Consider the following 15,815-nt stretch of genomic DNA (forward strand, 5'->3'; position numbering starts at 1 on the left):
TTGTTATCTTCTTGTTATTCTTAGACATGTTTTTGATTCGAGGTGTTAAAGGAACATGATGGAGGTGTTTTCCTATGCTATTAAGACTGCTAGTCATCAGTTTGTAATGTTACATCAGGATATCATTTTTGAAGCATGAAAAAATAATTCTTGTTCATCTGAGATATGAACTCACCATGGGAATATGCTTCCAGACTTACCTGTGTGCAAGAACACATGCAAAAATATTCATTACTGAACTTGGTTATGTTACTGGTGTCAGGTGTGGCTTCAAGTGTTCAGGGACAGGTTGGATGGAGCTTTGAGCAGTCTGGCCTAGTGGAAGCCCCCATGGCAAGGGCCTTGAAACCAGATAACCTTTAAGGTCCCTTCCAGCCTAAGCTGTTCTTTGATTCTCTACTAGCTACAGCTTTGAAGCATGTCTCCAGCACTTGAAGCATGAGTTGTTGGGATTTTTTGTCTTCAATGCCTTCAGTGCCTTCCTTTGGGAAAAGAAAGCAAACAGTACTGCCACACAGACAAAACCTAACATTTCACTTCCACCAGAACACTGCTTTTTTTTTTTTTTAATTTGTTTTCTCAAACTCTTCACTAACTGAGTTAATTGCAGGAAAATGTAAAACACAACCTTCTTTCATGTTTTTTATTAACTTTCCAGTTAGTTTATCTGAAGCCAATTATGTTTATGTGCATAGAGTTTGATTGCTGGAAGTCCTTTAATTAAGGAAGTTAGCTTTCAACTCCTTTGGTCATGAGCAGGAATTTAAAACAAAGTTAATCTGATTCTTAAAAGGATCATTTGCGGGAATGAGGATTATCCCTGGTTATTTGGATGTTCAACTCTAGGTATTGTATTTGCTGGAGAGATATTGGAAGATATTTTAAACCTACTCAGGAGTATTCCATCTGCCACTTCAGGGCAAATATTTTCTCCATGCAGAAAAACATGCAAAAAACTGCTGGTTCTCCATGCAGAAACTGCTGGTTTCATTTCAGCACTGGAAGTGTGTAGCTTAGCTAAGGAGGAGTAAAATGATAGTGAAATAATGTGTCAGAAGTGTGTGAATCAATTCAGAGGGATCACTGTGTCTTGAATGCTGAATCATTTGCTAGCTCACACTTTTGGCGTGGCCACAGCACACAATGCTTCTGTTCAGTCTGTCAGAGTTCACTGCCTCAGACAGGCTTCCTGAAGTGCTAAGACAGAAGCAATATATACCTCCCATCCTTTCCTTGCTGGGATTTTTGTGGGGTTTTGTTTGATTGGTTTTTATCTTGCTGCATGACACAGAAATCAGTGAGGTTTTCCTCAGCTGCTCATTGTGAGCTGCTCCCATGGTGAGATCTTACAGGGAACCAACAATATTTTCATGCCATAACCAGAAATTTATGTGTATGTACTTTATATATAATCTTGGAGACCTATTTCAGGTATCATTCTACAGCTGGAGCAAAGTATGGAACTTATCTTCTTGTTCCCCTCTGACCACAGAGAATTTGCGTTTACATTTGAATGCAGTGCAAGACTGTATCACCAACATACACCTGTTTCTCCACTAACCCAATACCTGAGCTTCTCATCCTCAGATTTCATCAGTGTAATCCTGATTTTACTCTTTCAGGTTATTTTCCCCACACATGTTGGATTTCATCCCTTTTTGCAGTTGAAAATAAATTTGTGGATTTACTCTACAGCTTGAGCAACATGCAGGAGCAAGAAAAGCCTTAGGACTGCTTTTGGCAGTACCTTTTATATCTAGCTTCAAGTGTTCTTAAACCCTGCATGATGCTCCATAACCAAGGGAGGGTGCAGGTGGATGGAGACCAAGCCAGTACTAATGATCTGGGTGCAGAGCATCAAGATGGGTGGGCTCAATATAGTTAACCTGAATCTCAGCACTGCTGAGATTGCGTTAGATGCTCTTGAGAATCTCACTGGTTCTGAGCAGTGTTAAGGTGGTACCAGCACTTAGTGGTTTACTGGATCTGGACAGAAAATGTGGCGTAGAAATCACTGGATCATGCGTTCCCCCCTGGGAGAACCACTGCTGTGAAACTGCAGATTCCTGCCTGCCTTTGTCCAGCCTTTTGCCTTGTTTACTATTCTTCCAATAAATGCTTTACATTTCTGCTTTCTTTAAAGGCTAGAAGTGGTTCTAGTTGAAGTACATTACTGGTTAGTGGTATGTGAAGCCTTTAAATGTTTGGTGATTGCAGTTTATTAAATGTGCCATCAAACCTGTGTGTGCTGAGAGAGCTAGTTTCTCATCCTATAAGAGATGCAAAAAAACTTGTGCCTGAGCTGTGTTGGTTTTTTTCTGCTTACATGAAGACTGTTAAATTTTGTTTGTATCCAAGCTTATATCAGCAAATTTTTAGATGGCTTGTGCTTTCCTTCCAGCCCTGGATTTGCAACCCAACGTATCAGAGGAAAGTACTAGAAGCAAAGCTTTCATTTTAGGAAGTGGATTTCTTACTGTTAAGCTTCTGAATCAAGCCTTTAAAAGCAGAGAAACTAAACAAAAGGAATCCCCAGAGGACGCTTGTTTAAAATAAATAAATATTTTAGGTTTTAGTCATCCTTATGATTTGGAAGAGAACAGGCTTATGGGTTCTTATAAAATCCAGAGTTTGACAGCAATACATATAGAAAATCTGCAGTGTTTAGCAGGTCCTTTTGAAAAAAAATTGTGTTACACTAGGGAAAAATTGAATAATTTGTAGGAGAGGGTACATAAATATGTTGTGCACAGCACTAAAATTAGTGTTAACAAATTATTCCTCTACTAGTTTTGCAGTTTCCGTTTTCCATCAGGGCTGAAAGGAAACTTGTGCAGAAGTTTCAATTGCTCAGTCCTCTGATAGTTACTGCAGAGCCAACTACCTTAAATTCCCTTCCTCTTCCCCTTCCCTTTCCCCTTCCCCTTCCCCTTCCTTTTGCTTTAAAGGGATTTCTCTCAGTCAGAGACGGGGAGAGCTTGTGCTGCTGATGTTTAGAAGGATCTGCCTTTGTCAGAGCATGTTTATTATTATGCAGAATAGTTCATGAAACATGAACATGTTTCATGGGCATGAAACAACTCCACACAAAGACCAAGTTTTACATTTAAACTTGATATAGGCAGACATAAGTCATTTCTTGAAAAATGCAATGCTTGAGGCTTATCAGATATTTTGGAGATTTGATTACAGTTCAGGTTGAAAAAATGTGGTTGCTGCAAAAGCACATCCAAAGCTCCCTGGGGTGTTTAGAACAGAAAGTCTGATTTCAGGCAGATTTTGTATGATTTCAGACCTCTTTGGGTCTTTTCTGTCTTCAAAGACCAATTTAATTAGAGATGTAAACTTCTAATTATGTATTTTGTTTTTTTTAGGAAGTAATAGAAGCTATTGCTGAATGTGCATTTAAGACATCGCCCTTTCCAATCCTCCTTTCTTTTGAAAATCATGTGGATTCGTAAGTAATTACTGTATTCTCCTATATAGTGTTATATTTCTAATGAGTCTAAGCACAGGATTACCTATGCACTTGTATGCACAGTTTTATTATGTTGTGGCAGTACTGATCAAAAATTATGTAGGTGGAAAAAATAAAAATCTAAGAGCTGACCTACCCTACCTGTATACACCTCACAGTATAAGTTTACACTGCCTTTTGTGGGAAAATATGTGCTTACTCTGCACACATTGAAAGGCCACATAGTTATGATTCAAACAGCTACCTGTTAAATCCCGCTTAGTTAGGTCTGTCTTCCTCGGAAAGACCACACAGATTAACTGTATTTAATTTCTTTCTCTAATCAGTCTCCTTGCTCCTTTCTTTTTGGTGTAAGTTACGAACTTTGGACTTATGCTCACCTACCTGCTCTAGGTTTTAACTCACAATGCCTTTCTCAGTGCTTCCAAACGCAACCTCTGGTCTTTAAAAAAGATCTCAACCATCATTGTTCAGTGTGTTATATTTTGTATTCATTCTTCTGTATTTGTTAAAATACACATTCACTGTGTTACTAAAAACAGAGAAACAGCAGCATCCAATTTATTTTAACCAGAAGGATTACATTTTTCTTCCTTCAAAGTCAGTAAGACTTAAAACTTCAACTATTCCAGGGGGATCTGTTCTATTTATTTAGAAATAAAAAAAAATGTATAAAATAAACTCCTGTCAGATTGAAGTTACATGCAAAAGTGGCTTTAAAGCTATAGGATGAAACACTGATAAAGTTAAAGGTGGTGTGATACTGCAGGAATATGTCAAAAAGGGAACAGAGTTACTGCTGCATTACACTGATCTTTACAATTTGCCCTACAGAAACCATTGGACCTTTCTCTTGAGAAAGCTCCAATAACTGAATAATGAGTTATCCCTAAGTGTATTTATGATTTTATCTCCTTTTCCATGCATTTCCATGACATGGGTTTTTAGCAAAGCAAGTTTGCTAAAACAGTATCAAGTATTTTCTCTTTCTGAGGCTTTATTGTTCTTTGTTATTTTCTGCAGCAGTAAATCATCAGACTTATTATGTATGATTTCTAATTTTGCTTTGGCTGAAAATAATTTCTAGTTATTTTACTGACTACTACAATTATCCCTTCATTTCTTCACTAGTTGCTAGAGAAATCTGCAATTAGTCATGCCACTCACAGAAGCCTTCACCTAATTTCATGGAATACTCCCTTTGTGTTTTCATTGACTTGAATTCTTGTTTTTCTCCTAGATCTTAAGGGTGGGCTTTGCCATAAGTATTAACAAAAAATGTTAAGTGTTTTAATAGAATTGCTGTCAAACAAATCCTCTGACATAATTTCCTACTTCTGAGTGACCGTGTTTTTCTTCTGATTTCCAAGCTCCAAGAGTCAACATTCATGTCTGAAATGCTGACCCCATAGAAATCAGTAGAAATTTTGGCATTGGCGTTAACAGAAATGTGGTTTTGGCCTATGTTCTGTACTCCTGGTTTTTAAACAGACTGTGATTGTCAGAGGAAAATAAGTTTTACATCTCTGCCACATACATGACAATCTGAACCACCACTGGACTTAAAATGCAATTTTTCTTCATTCTGGTTTATGTACATGAGAGTATTTTAAACACTTTTTGTCCACCTAGGGAACAAATCAGTTCTTAGCACATAGTCTTAATCATCTCATTTTACTTTCTTACAGTGTTTTTCCTAGAAAGACTCTCTAATATCTTTATAGCATCTTAAGAAATTTTATTTCCTTCACTGTAACTCCACTGTGCAGTATATTCATTCTTGCCTGTTTTTAGACAAGAAAAAGTTTCGAAAAAGAAGCAAGCATGTAACTTTTAGAAGATATCAAATATTATATGTGCCATAATTTATATTGAAGTCAAAACACGCACACTGAAAAAAAAATAGTACTAAGAAAAGATGTGGTCCTATCAAAAAACAGAAAAGTGTCCTGAAAATGTTAAAAAGACCTCAAGAAGACCTTGACGTTTGAAATTGGGCTTGCAAGAAGATAAGCAACCTGCAAATCTGAAAGCAGACACTCTATAATTAGAAATGCACTGATGACATAGCAAAAAGGTTAAGTGATCCTTGAGCAGTATCCACGTAAGATCGCTTCCAAGATTAAATTTAATTACAGTTATTCATATTGCTGGTTTCTTGCTGGAATTGTTATTTCAAATATTAACAGGATTTTTATCACTTTTTCTTTGTACGTGTTAAATTATTTTAGACTCTTCTGGGAAGGATCCGTGTCGTTGTCTTAGGCAGAAGTGATAATAATATAATGTTAGGAATAGGAGTCATGGAGAAGTGCCAAAGAGCCTCTGTGATTGACCTTCATAATAGACATAATACAAACACACTAAAACAAAGTACAAGCAATACAGTAATAGTAATGAAAACATTTATTAATATTCTTTCTGCATATCTTTGGGTATCGTGTTCCCACCTCTTCCTTTGCCCTGGCACACTTTGGGGGCATGTATAATTATTCTGTGTGCATTCTGTGTCCATTTCTGCACACTGAATATCATAAAGCAGATAAAGTCAGCTCTTTGCAGGCAATCAATTTTTGTTACAACACATGAATGCTGAGAGAATTTCCAATAACAGTAGATGTGGACCAGAAAATACCTGCTTTTTTGTTTCATAACACACATGGGGAAATATGTTGATGTGGAAAAGTTGATATGTCCTTCTTCGCTCTGGATCATAATTTTGAAAGGAAAGAAAATAGAAAGAAACTGGTATTCCAATTTTTAAAATACTATAATAGTAATACATAATCTCCACTACTAACAATGATCTGTCGCTTGGAAATATATACATATATATATTTAAATAGAGAGAGAACACAAAAAATACCACTCAGTTAAATGCTGATAGCCCTAAATATTTTTCGTTCTTAGGAGCTTTTTAAAATATCTGTGCACATAGTCCAGTTCACAAAGACAAGTATTTTGTAATGTCAAGATTTTCCTACTTTGGCCTTGTCTACTACTGCAAGATGTATTTGTGGTATTAAAACCCATCAATTTCTCACATAATTTTGGTTTTCCTTCTTTCTTCCTCTGGGGTACAGTGACACTGGAATTTATACACTAAACCAAAACACCATAGCATTACATTTTTCTGTTTTGCAAAAACAGAAGTTTTCACTGGGGTCTCTTTGAGGTAAACATGTAATTAAATGCAGAAGATCAGAAAATTTTTTTCTAGCTGTGGTGGTAATTTGAAAGGTATTTGATTTAACTCCTGCATATTTTTTTTTGTGCTCCTATCAGGACTTCTTTCTGAAGTTGATGTGCCCATTTCAAAATGCTGATGGCACATCTAATTGCTACTATTTCAATAACTAGTTCCATCAATCTTTTTAGTCAAGGAGATGTCATTTGAACTCGGTGGGTTCTAAGAGCATAGCTCTGTTTGAAATAGATCCTGGTGCAGAAGACTGCTGTAAGATTCACTATAATGACCTCTAGACCTATAGCAAATGCCCAGCCTATTTCTTAAAGGAGAAAGGTGTCCTTAGTTTCTTTGGGAACTGGCCATTTATAGCTAACACGCTGTCATAGCCTGATCTGTTCTTCCCAACACCTTCTCCCTTGTTGGTTCTTAGTTCCACTGCCTTAATTGTCTTCTTATTTTTCTGTCCTTGGCTAAAGTGGTGTTTAGCTTTTTGGCAGATTAGGCTGCACGGAAAAGAAAGTTTAATGAAATGCTGTAGTGATTTAAACTGCATGCAGCTCTTGTGTAGCTTTGTGGAATAATTTAAAGCCTCTTCACAATACGTTTCGTCAGTGACTGAGCTAATGACTGGTTCACCCCATATCTGCTTCAAGGGACATCCAGAATGTTGATTTGAGATAAATTGGTTTTTCTGATTCAAATGCCACCCAGCCTTTATCTCAGCTCTGGTTTGGCCTTGCTGGCCCCTGACAGAGCAGCAGTGCCAGGTGCTCAGTTGGTACCTAATGGCAAACTAGACATGACGGTTTTTGTACTCTAGTTGTGAAGAGAAAAATGAGCACTCTTTTTTCCCCTATATACCCAGCTCTGTTTTGTCATGAAAAAGAGCTCCATGGTAACGTAACCGCTTATACCATTCATGTAGCTTCCGTGATATGCAGATCATAATTAACAATAGTTGAAGTTATATTAAGCAACATAAACCTCCTCTTTAATTGAGACTTCTCAGCAGAGTATCAAAAATGGAAACTTTAAAAGAAACCTAAGCTCAGATGTTACAGTTTTTAAACAGGCACATACAACAAAAATACACAGTAATCTAAAATTAGAAAGAGAATGACTGTAGCACTGAGCTGCATTCTAAGATGATTTGAGTGATGTTTCTGAGCTGTGTAACTTACCTTCAGTCCTAAACTCCCCTCGCTGATATGCAGGAATTATTTCATTCTTTGGTTGTACTTCGGGAAAATTGATCCTAAGTAGAGTTTACTGAGGTTCAATTTACTTTTAGGGAAGGTCATGAAAACCACTGAAGTAATTTGCTATGGTAAAATTTGACACTCTGTCTGAATTTAAATAAAATTTAAAAAATTTTCAGAAAGGAATCTGACCACATACCCAACCAAGCTAAAAGGATCATTGAGAGCTCCACCTAGCAGCTTGCTATTACATCCAGATCCTCACTAAGGCGGCTGTCCTGATATGTTGGTCCCAGTTACATACACACAACATCCATGCAGTATGTAATGATCTGCATATAAAATGCAGTCATACCAGCACTATTACTGCAATTCTCCAAATTGACTTAGTACCTCTTAGCAGTAGCACAGTAACATCTACTCTTACGACTTCTGCCAGGAAGGATATGTCAGGGAAAATACTGCTGAGTGAGACAAGGAGAGCAGCTTTCTGTGTAACTATTTTGGGTTTTATGCCTTAGGTCAGGTAAAACAAAATAAATGCAAATGGCTGGGGGATGTGCCTTTAAGAAGAATGCCAGGCATGTGTATAAAGTAACATAAGGCGGAAAATGTTTCAACTTTGAATAAAAATGTTGCCTGAAAGAGGCAAATTCATGTAACAGTAATTTTCCTAAAGGTAACAACTGACAGCCTCATTTTTATATTTTGTACCAAGTGCATGGGAAAACGTACCTCAATGTTAAAAGTTCAGTTTCAGTATTATTCAATTGACTAGTGTCTTTACTTCATGTATGATCCTTTTGATAAGCTCTGTCAGAGGAATTAAAATAATTGTATGTTATATCTAGATCTCTCTGAAAAATTCACAGCAATTGGATCAGGAAATTACATCTTGTTTAGGGATATTAGATATTCTATTACTGCTGCTTTCACTCTGTAGCTTTAGTTGGACTCATACCTTCTTTTCTCCCCTTTAGCCCTAAACAACAGGCAAAAATGGCAGAGTACTGCAGATTGATATTTGGAGATGCACTGCTTATGGATCCATTGGAAAAATACCCGGTAATATGGTTTGGTATTTATCAGATCACAAATATCAGTATGATTTTTTATTTGAGTCTTTCAGCCTTGTCATTCTTCATACACAGCCTTTCAAAACCAACTCTGAAGGAGGGAGTTAAACAGTGTGAGCAGTTGGTGACTTAAGCATATAATTTCTGATGCAGAGATTGTTCCAACACAGAGAATTGTAATCCTCTAAATGAAATCAATTGTCGTATCTGCCATTTTATAATGTAGGCTTTCATATTTGAACTGATAACTTATTTCACTTATTACTGTAGACATTTCAGAAGGCATTTTTCTTTTCTTTGTAAGTGCCCTTAGTAGCCCTGCTTCATTTAATATTGAGATTGCCTCTTGTGCAAAATACATTTCATTTTAACAGGGCTTATAGAGGTTACAAAATTATCATGCACCATGTGGGCCCTGAGAAATTGCCATAAACTTTTTTTCTTTTGTTGTAACAAATTTCTTTTCTTTTTGCTGCAAGCTGGAACCTGGGGTTCCTCTTCCAAGCCCTATGGATTTAATGTACAAAATTCTGGTGAAGAATAAAAAGAAGTCACATAAGTCTGCAGATGGAAGTGCAAAGAAGAAGCTCTCGGAGCAAGCTTCCAACACATGCAGCGATACATCTAGTATGTTTGAACCTTCCTCCCCTGGAGCAGGTATGAATTTAATCCACATATATATTTCTTCCTAAAACAAAAATGCCTAATTACAGTTAAAATTCAAACAATTTTCATTGCTTTAGCAAGGTAAAGGTACACCGCTGTGGGTCTTACTCAGTAGAAAACAATGCTAAGTGTCATTGATCCAGGTGTCTGAGAAGCTGGCGAGTCACTCATGGGGTGACCTAAACACAGTGATGTGTACAGACATTTGTCTGCAGTGCTTAGGAAGCAGAGAGAGCTGCCAACTAACTCCTCCACCTCTGGGTGCCTTTTCTGTGTGCTCAAGCCCAATACCAAATATAAATGTTGCCTTTTTTCTTCTGCCTCTTAGATGTGCCTACCGTTTGGTGCCCGTTCAGACTTAACCCATTGCACAGGAGAACTGCAGTAATTCTGCAGTGTCTTAAGATTTAGGGTAACTGTGAATGAGATTATTGTTCCTCAAGCAAGTCAGGCTCAACCCCCTGTTGTCTTTGGGAACAGGTCACAGACCTCTATGCAAAATGCTGTAAAATGTTCTTCTGTTCCAGAGATAGAATCAAGCAAAAATAATACTGCAAATAAGTATTTGATACTATCAGAAGGTGTAGGGAATGTAGCCAGTGGAAAGCAGCATATTACATTTAACTTGTTCATTATTAGCGGAGTTTGTACAATCATAAATTAAAATAGAAAAGTTATTATAATTTAATGCATATACTCTGATAATGCCCGTGCAAGCTGCAAGGGACCATTGTGAGTTTTGGTATGCAAAACTTAGTAAGAAACAGTCTTTGTCCTGAAGAACTTCAAACCTAACTGGAAAACAGAAGTGCAGAGAAAAATACAAAGTAAGGATTTTCTCTGAGCCACAGGAGCAGATTAGCAGCAGGACAAACACCAAAATCTGCATATCCTGATTCTCAGCCCAGTGTCTGCACTAGATTTTCTTCTTCCCATTAAGACTGAAATTTTGGATCGATAGAAGTGTAAATGTTTATGTCCCTGTAGTAGAGTACTTACTGATCAAATTGAAAGCTGTACTAGAATATAAGTTTATTATTATTTGCCATTAAAAAACTTTTATTCCATTGTTTGTAATTTTTTCTAAACTCTAATTAATTGAGCTGAATATTTTCATGCTGGCATTTTGCCTCAAGCTGGATTTAAAACTTAAAAAAAAATCCTGCTGTATTTGTGGATAACATTGTTTATCCTATTAGAAGCAAAGAAGGAGTTTTCAACTATTGTGTTAAGAAACTTTGAAAAGGACATGCTTTGGAGCAGGGCTTGTATTTCAAAGGAAGATTCATTGTGGTGTCAGGAATAATTTAATACTGTTTTCTTGATTTGCTTTAGACGAATCCCAAGCAGCAGAAAAATAAGTGTGTATGCCAGCTGAATCCTTTCCAGCACTTGAAGTCAACCTTGGGTTCCTAACACTCCATTTTTGTTACCAGCACATAGGAGAACCCAGTGGCAAAGCATATGTCCTTGGCTTTCAGGGTGCCTGATCTGCATAGAGAGTAACAGCTCTGTCTTTCAAGACCTCTCTATGAGCTTTTATAGAAAAAGACCTGGGCTGTAAATCTAGGTGTCGATGATGATGTAAGGCAGGGAGATCAGTCCCATAATAGGGTGTGTAATTTTGCAAATGAGCTATAAGCATTAGGTCTTCATTACCTGTATAACAATTTCTGTTAACCATAGGTTGAGAAGATGAACACTTTCAAATGAGAAAATGCTAGAACTGAAACTGCAGTATTTATATGGTCACTTGGTTCATCTGTGACTTGTAATCCTTCTGTCAGCCATTGTTTCTCCTTTAGGACCTATGCCTCTTGTTGAGAATGCAGTTAGTCAGTATTGTTTCTCTCTGTCATTCAATACTTGATCCTAGATTGAGCATCCTCATCTTGCAGTACATTTCTATCAGGGTATCCAGGCTGCATATGAGCACTTGACAAACAGCAGTGAATTCACCTGAACAGTACCCGTGGGAAGTGAAATAATACTAAGCCAATTTTATCTAAGGACAGCCAAGGCTGAGAGAGCTTAAGAACAGTTCAGGGATGGCTGACAAGGAACATCCAGGATTTGATTTTTCAAGAATACTTTGACTTTTTAAGTATTCAGAGCACAACTACAGCGATTTGAGCTACAGCTTACAGCTGTGAGCGTGCAGCATTTCTGTAATTCAGATGCCACCTTTCTGTCTGTGAACATTTAAAAAAAATAATAAAAATATTCACCATTTTATAACACCACTGTGGCAAGACCCAGTGAAGAGCATGGTTCCTTGGGCAGTGCTCAACAGTCACGCATGACGCCCTTCTTTTCCCTGCCTCGTTCCTTATGTGCATCTCAATATCAGCAACATGTGATGCTGGAGCACTGCAATTATGATGTTCCTCTATACCCAGTACCAATTTCTTTCTGCAGCATGGAAAGAGTAATGCAATTAAAGACTCACTTAAAAGAAGCCTAATTCTTAGCATTTTTTAGCATGAAATCTTTCAATACCTCAATATAATCTTTACATTTAGGGAGTTGGGTGTATTATTCAAATAACTCCGTTGTATTGTATAGCTCCTGTCAGAATTACTGCTGATCTCTAGAAGGAAGTTTTGCTAATTTAGCCTTCTTGAGATTTTAAATTAGGTTTTTCACAGCAGTGGAAAAAATATGGAGATTCGTACTTAATTTGATAGCAAGCTTCACACTTCTTGAGGTCAGATTTAAACCTAAATAAAACACTCTTTTCATAAGTCTATAAAACGTACCATATGAAAGCTATGTGGTGGTGATATAGTGACAATAATTAAAAAAACAATTCTGAAATGAGCTTTGCAAGGTGACTTACAAGATGTTAATGAAACTGATGTAAACTTCAGTCAGGTATATGTCAGTGGAAAAAGCTTTTTCTGCTGGCAAAGCAGAAAAAAAAGTTCTGAGATAACACTTGTGAGATAGATTGTCATTTTGGCAAACAAGCTTCTTAGAGCTGGCTGTTTTAGCAGACTGAATGGACGTAAGAAGTTAGATTTCACTACAAAAAGAACAGTGGCAGTTCTGCAGGTACATACAGTTGGCCAGAGGTAGGCCTATACAGAAAGTAGCCAAAACTTGCTAATTGAATAGTATTGACATTGTTTATAAAATTGTTAATTTCTCACTCATAGGATAATATTTTTATCAGAGTGTAGTGGGTGCTGCAAGGAAAGAGTCACAGGAAGACAGAGTGGGTAGAATTTGCTCCATCATTTCATGATGACTGAATAGAATACTGGATAAAGTTTTAGGCTTAATATGTAAATACATCGGTACATTGCTGCTGCCTGGCAGCTGAGGCCCTGGCTCAGTGTTACAAAGGAAAATGTTTTAGCAAACTGAATAAAATTCATTTTTTATTTTTTAAAAACAACAAGTGCTGATGTACAGCCTGTGGAAAAAGAGCAATTTCCCCCCACAAGATGCTGGTGCCTGCTTAAATGTTACGGAACTAGCAAGCTGCACCAGCAAATACCACATTTATAATTCATTCTGGCTGTTATTTTAAAGGAGTCTGAGAAAGCAGATTACCAGATTCCTCGGAATTTTAAGCAATGTATAACCTTTTGTTTTATTAGGCTCTCAATATCTGTCACGCTGCTGAGGCATGGTGACAATAGATAATATTTAGCACTTTGCTTGCTTGCTTAACCTGTGGTAACAGGGACTTGGCTTGTCATTCCCAGCTCTCCTCTCCCAGTCATCTTCATTCAGTATTACTGTGATAAACCCCTCTACCCCTCAGTTGGGGTTCAGCCACCTTTGTCCACTTGTTACATTGCCCAAAGAGCACTTCTATGCCTTCCCCATGCTGCCCCACTCACTAGGGGCAGCTTCTTGAAAACATCCCTGAAACTCTCCCATTATTCCACTGAGAAGTTCCCTGTGCTCTTCTGCCTGTGAGCAGTTGACAATTTACCTGTGTGGCAAGGAGCAACATCTTTTCCTTTCTTAAAAGTTTTCTGTTTGCTTCTGTCCATGGGCAGAGCCGTGTCTCATACTTGGGGGAAAAACCCTTGGAGCAGGGCTCTTTACTTTCACTGTATTTGTATGCCACATAGCATGGGAAGATCCTGTCCTCACCTGGGTCTGTAGTCCCATCTAAATGCAAGTAATATTTTTGCCATAACAGTTCATTGTCCCTTAGACAACCTGAAACCTGCATATTGGACTTGACCTGCAGAACAGCTGCATATGCCAGTCCACGTGCATTTATGATACACAGTGTGTGTGCCCTCCTGGGCAGGGATAGGAATGGTGCCATGGAGCTGGTCCCACCACCACTGTAGGAGAGTGAATGTGAAGGCATCTGCAGCACAACATCTCAGTCTGTCCAAAGCTTGCTCTGACTTGGTGTCGCAGCAGTGTGATAGAAAAAGAAGTCTGGGTTTGAGTGTAGGACCATGCTGCTGGGTGAGAGGCAGTGTGGATGTAGTCAGGCTTTCTAAAGCACTAGCACTAATAAAAATTCTGTGTTTGCAATCCTGTCTATTATTTGTCCTGGTTTTGCTGTCTGATGCAGAACTTGAAAATGAGATCTGATCTCCTTGGGAGTTTTCCTGTTAAATATTTTTAAGTAAATGGTGTGTTGCATACTTTCTTCCCTGGACACTTCTGGCAGGAACAAGCTAAGATCTGCCTGGTATCTCAGCAGTGCAAGTTGGCTGAAATCTGCCCATGTCCCCCATTTTGTGGACTATGCTAAGTTTTATTTTGCCAGTGTGTTTAAATCAACTGAGACCTTCACATCCAAAGGTTGTCACTGTAAATCCTGTGAGAGCTCAGCTGGCTCTTTGCAATGTGTTGAGGTTCCCTGAGCCATCCCTTGAGCCTGTTGAGCAATCGTGTTATTTTCTTCAATGAAATGTTCAGGAAGAAATGTGTTCATGAATAAAAGTCTGACATTTCAACATCTGCATCTGGAAAGAAACATAACCTGGGTAATCATAATTTGGTTGTGAAAGGCACACTCGTTATTTAAATCATATGTGCTCTCCATGTCTAGCAGGGGCCCACTGGGCATGATTCAGGGACTGCTGGAACAAAGACGAGTCTCTTTATTGACTCAGTGGACTTTGGATTAGACCCTAAATTGACAGGAGGAACTCAGACTGAATTACAAGTCTCTGGAGAGTTTGGGAATGCTGCACAGTGGTTAGATTTTTGTGCTGCCAAAATGAAATTGCCACTGCTAAAGAAAGCTGAAAGGTTAGTGGAATTAGATCTTCAGGGAGATTTGTCAATCTTATAGGTGTGGATATAGGTGACTGCAGTATAAGTTAAACCTTCTTTTCCAGAGTCCTCTTAAGATGTGTAGCATATGCTTTATGACAGCTGGACCCACAGGAAGAGTTACCAATGAGAAAAATAAACTTGATATTCCTTAATGGTTTAATTTCTGGTGCAACCAAATCAAAACAGTTTGGAGATGAAGGGAGGCATTCGTTAATTAACAATAAAGAATAGTATCATGCCCGTACAAATTTGATGACTACATCACAAGTGGGAGAGGGCATAAAATGTGTTTTATCTGGTCCTATTTACTCCATCGGTATGCTTTAGGGAGATGATGAGCCTTATGCATCATCTACACATTATTTGATTTGCACTGCCCTCAGCCGGTGCGTTTGAGCTGTGCCAGCAGCAAGGCACACCAAAGCAGTCTGGGAAGGGAATTGGAGTCACGATACAGCAGTTAGCTGTGCCGGATCCCCTCAGCTGTGCCACATCGCTACCGTGTACTGTGATACGTTCAGAAGAGATGGGTTGTGCTGAACAGTCCTTGCTGCCACAGCACATGAGAATCTGTACCATTTTCACCTGTGGCTTCTTCACCCTGTGCTTGCTGTTGTCTGTGCGCTTCCCAGAGGGGGTGCAGGCATTCACCCGAGGTTGGGCAGGGATCCTGCAGCAGAGAGGCAGTTTGAACTCCCAACTTCCAAGCCCCAGGGCTGTGGCACAAGCATGGGAACTGGTTTGTGATACTATACCCACACGCTGAACACACTACTCAGACCACAGCATGCTTTTCTCAGTGCTGGTACCTACCCCATGATTTCCAAACACTGAGCATCCAGCAGCTGCAAAGGAAAACCTTTTGTTTGTTTGGACAACAAGAATATATCAGTGCTGAGGATGGATGAATCCCTCGAGATGGTATATTTGATTTGTGCTGTGAC

General features: G+C 38.4%; 1 protein-coding gene across 6 annotated transcripts in view; it reads left to right on the plus strand.

The window, feature by feature from the left end:
* The window catches only part of PLCB1 (phospholipase C beta 1), a 406,490-nt gene that overhangs the window by 293,310 nt on the left and 97,365 nt on the right, over positions 1-15,815 (plus strand). For all 6 annotated transcript variants that reach the window (XM_051615377.1, XM_051615376.1, XM_051615378.1 and 3 more), the window contains exons 12-14: positions 3,375-3,457; positions 8,848-8,932; positions 9,423-9,600. In XM_051615377.1, coding sequence (XP_051471337.1) covers positions 3,375-3,457; positions 8,848-8,932; positions 9,423-9,600 — 346 coding nt within the window. The remainder of the gene's footprint in view (positions 1-3,374; positions 3,458-8,847; positions 8,933-9,422; positions 9,601-15,815) is intronic.

This window comes from Apus apus, chromosome 3 (assembly GCF_020740795.1).
Source record: "Apus apus isolate bApuApu2 chromosome 3, bApuApu2.pri.cur, whole genome shotgun sequence".
In the NCBI taxonomy this organism is placed as follows: Eukaryota; Metazoa; Chordata; class Aves; order Apodiformes; family Apodidae; genus Apus; species Apus apus.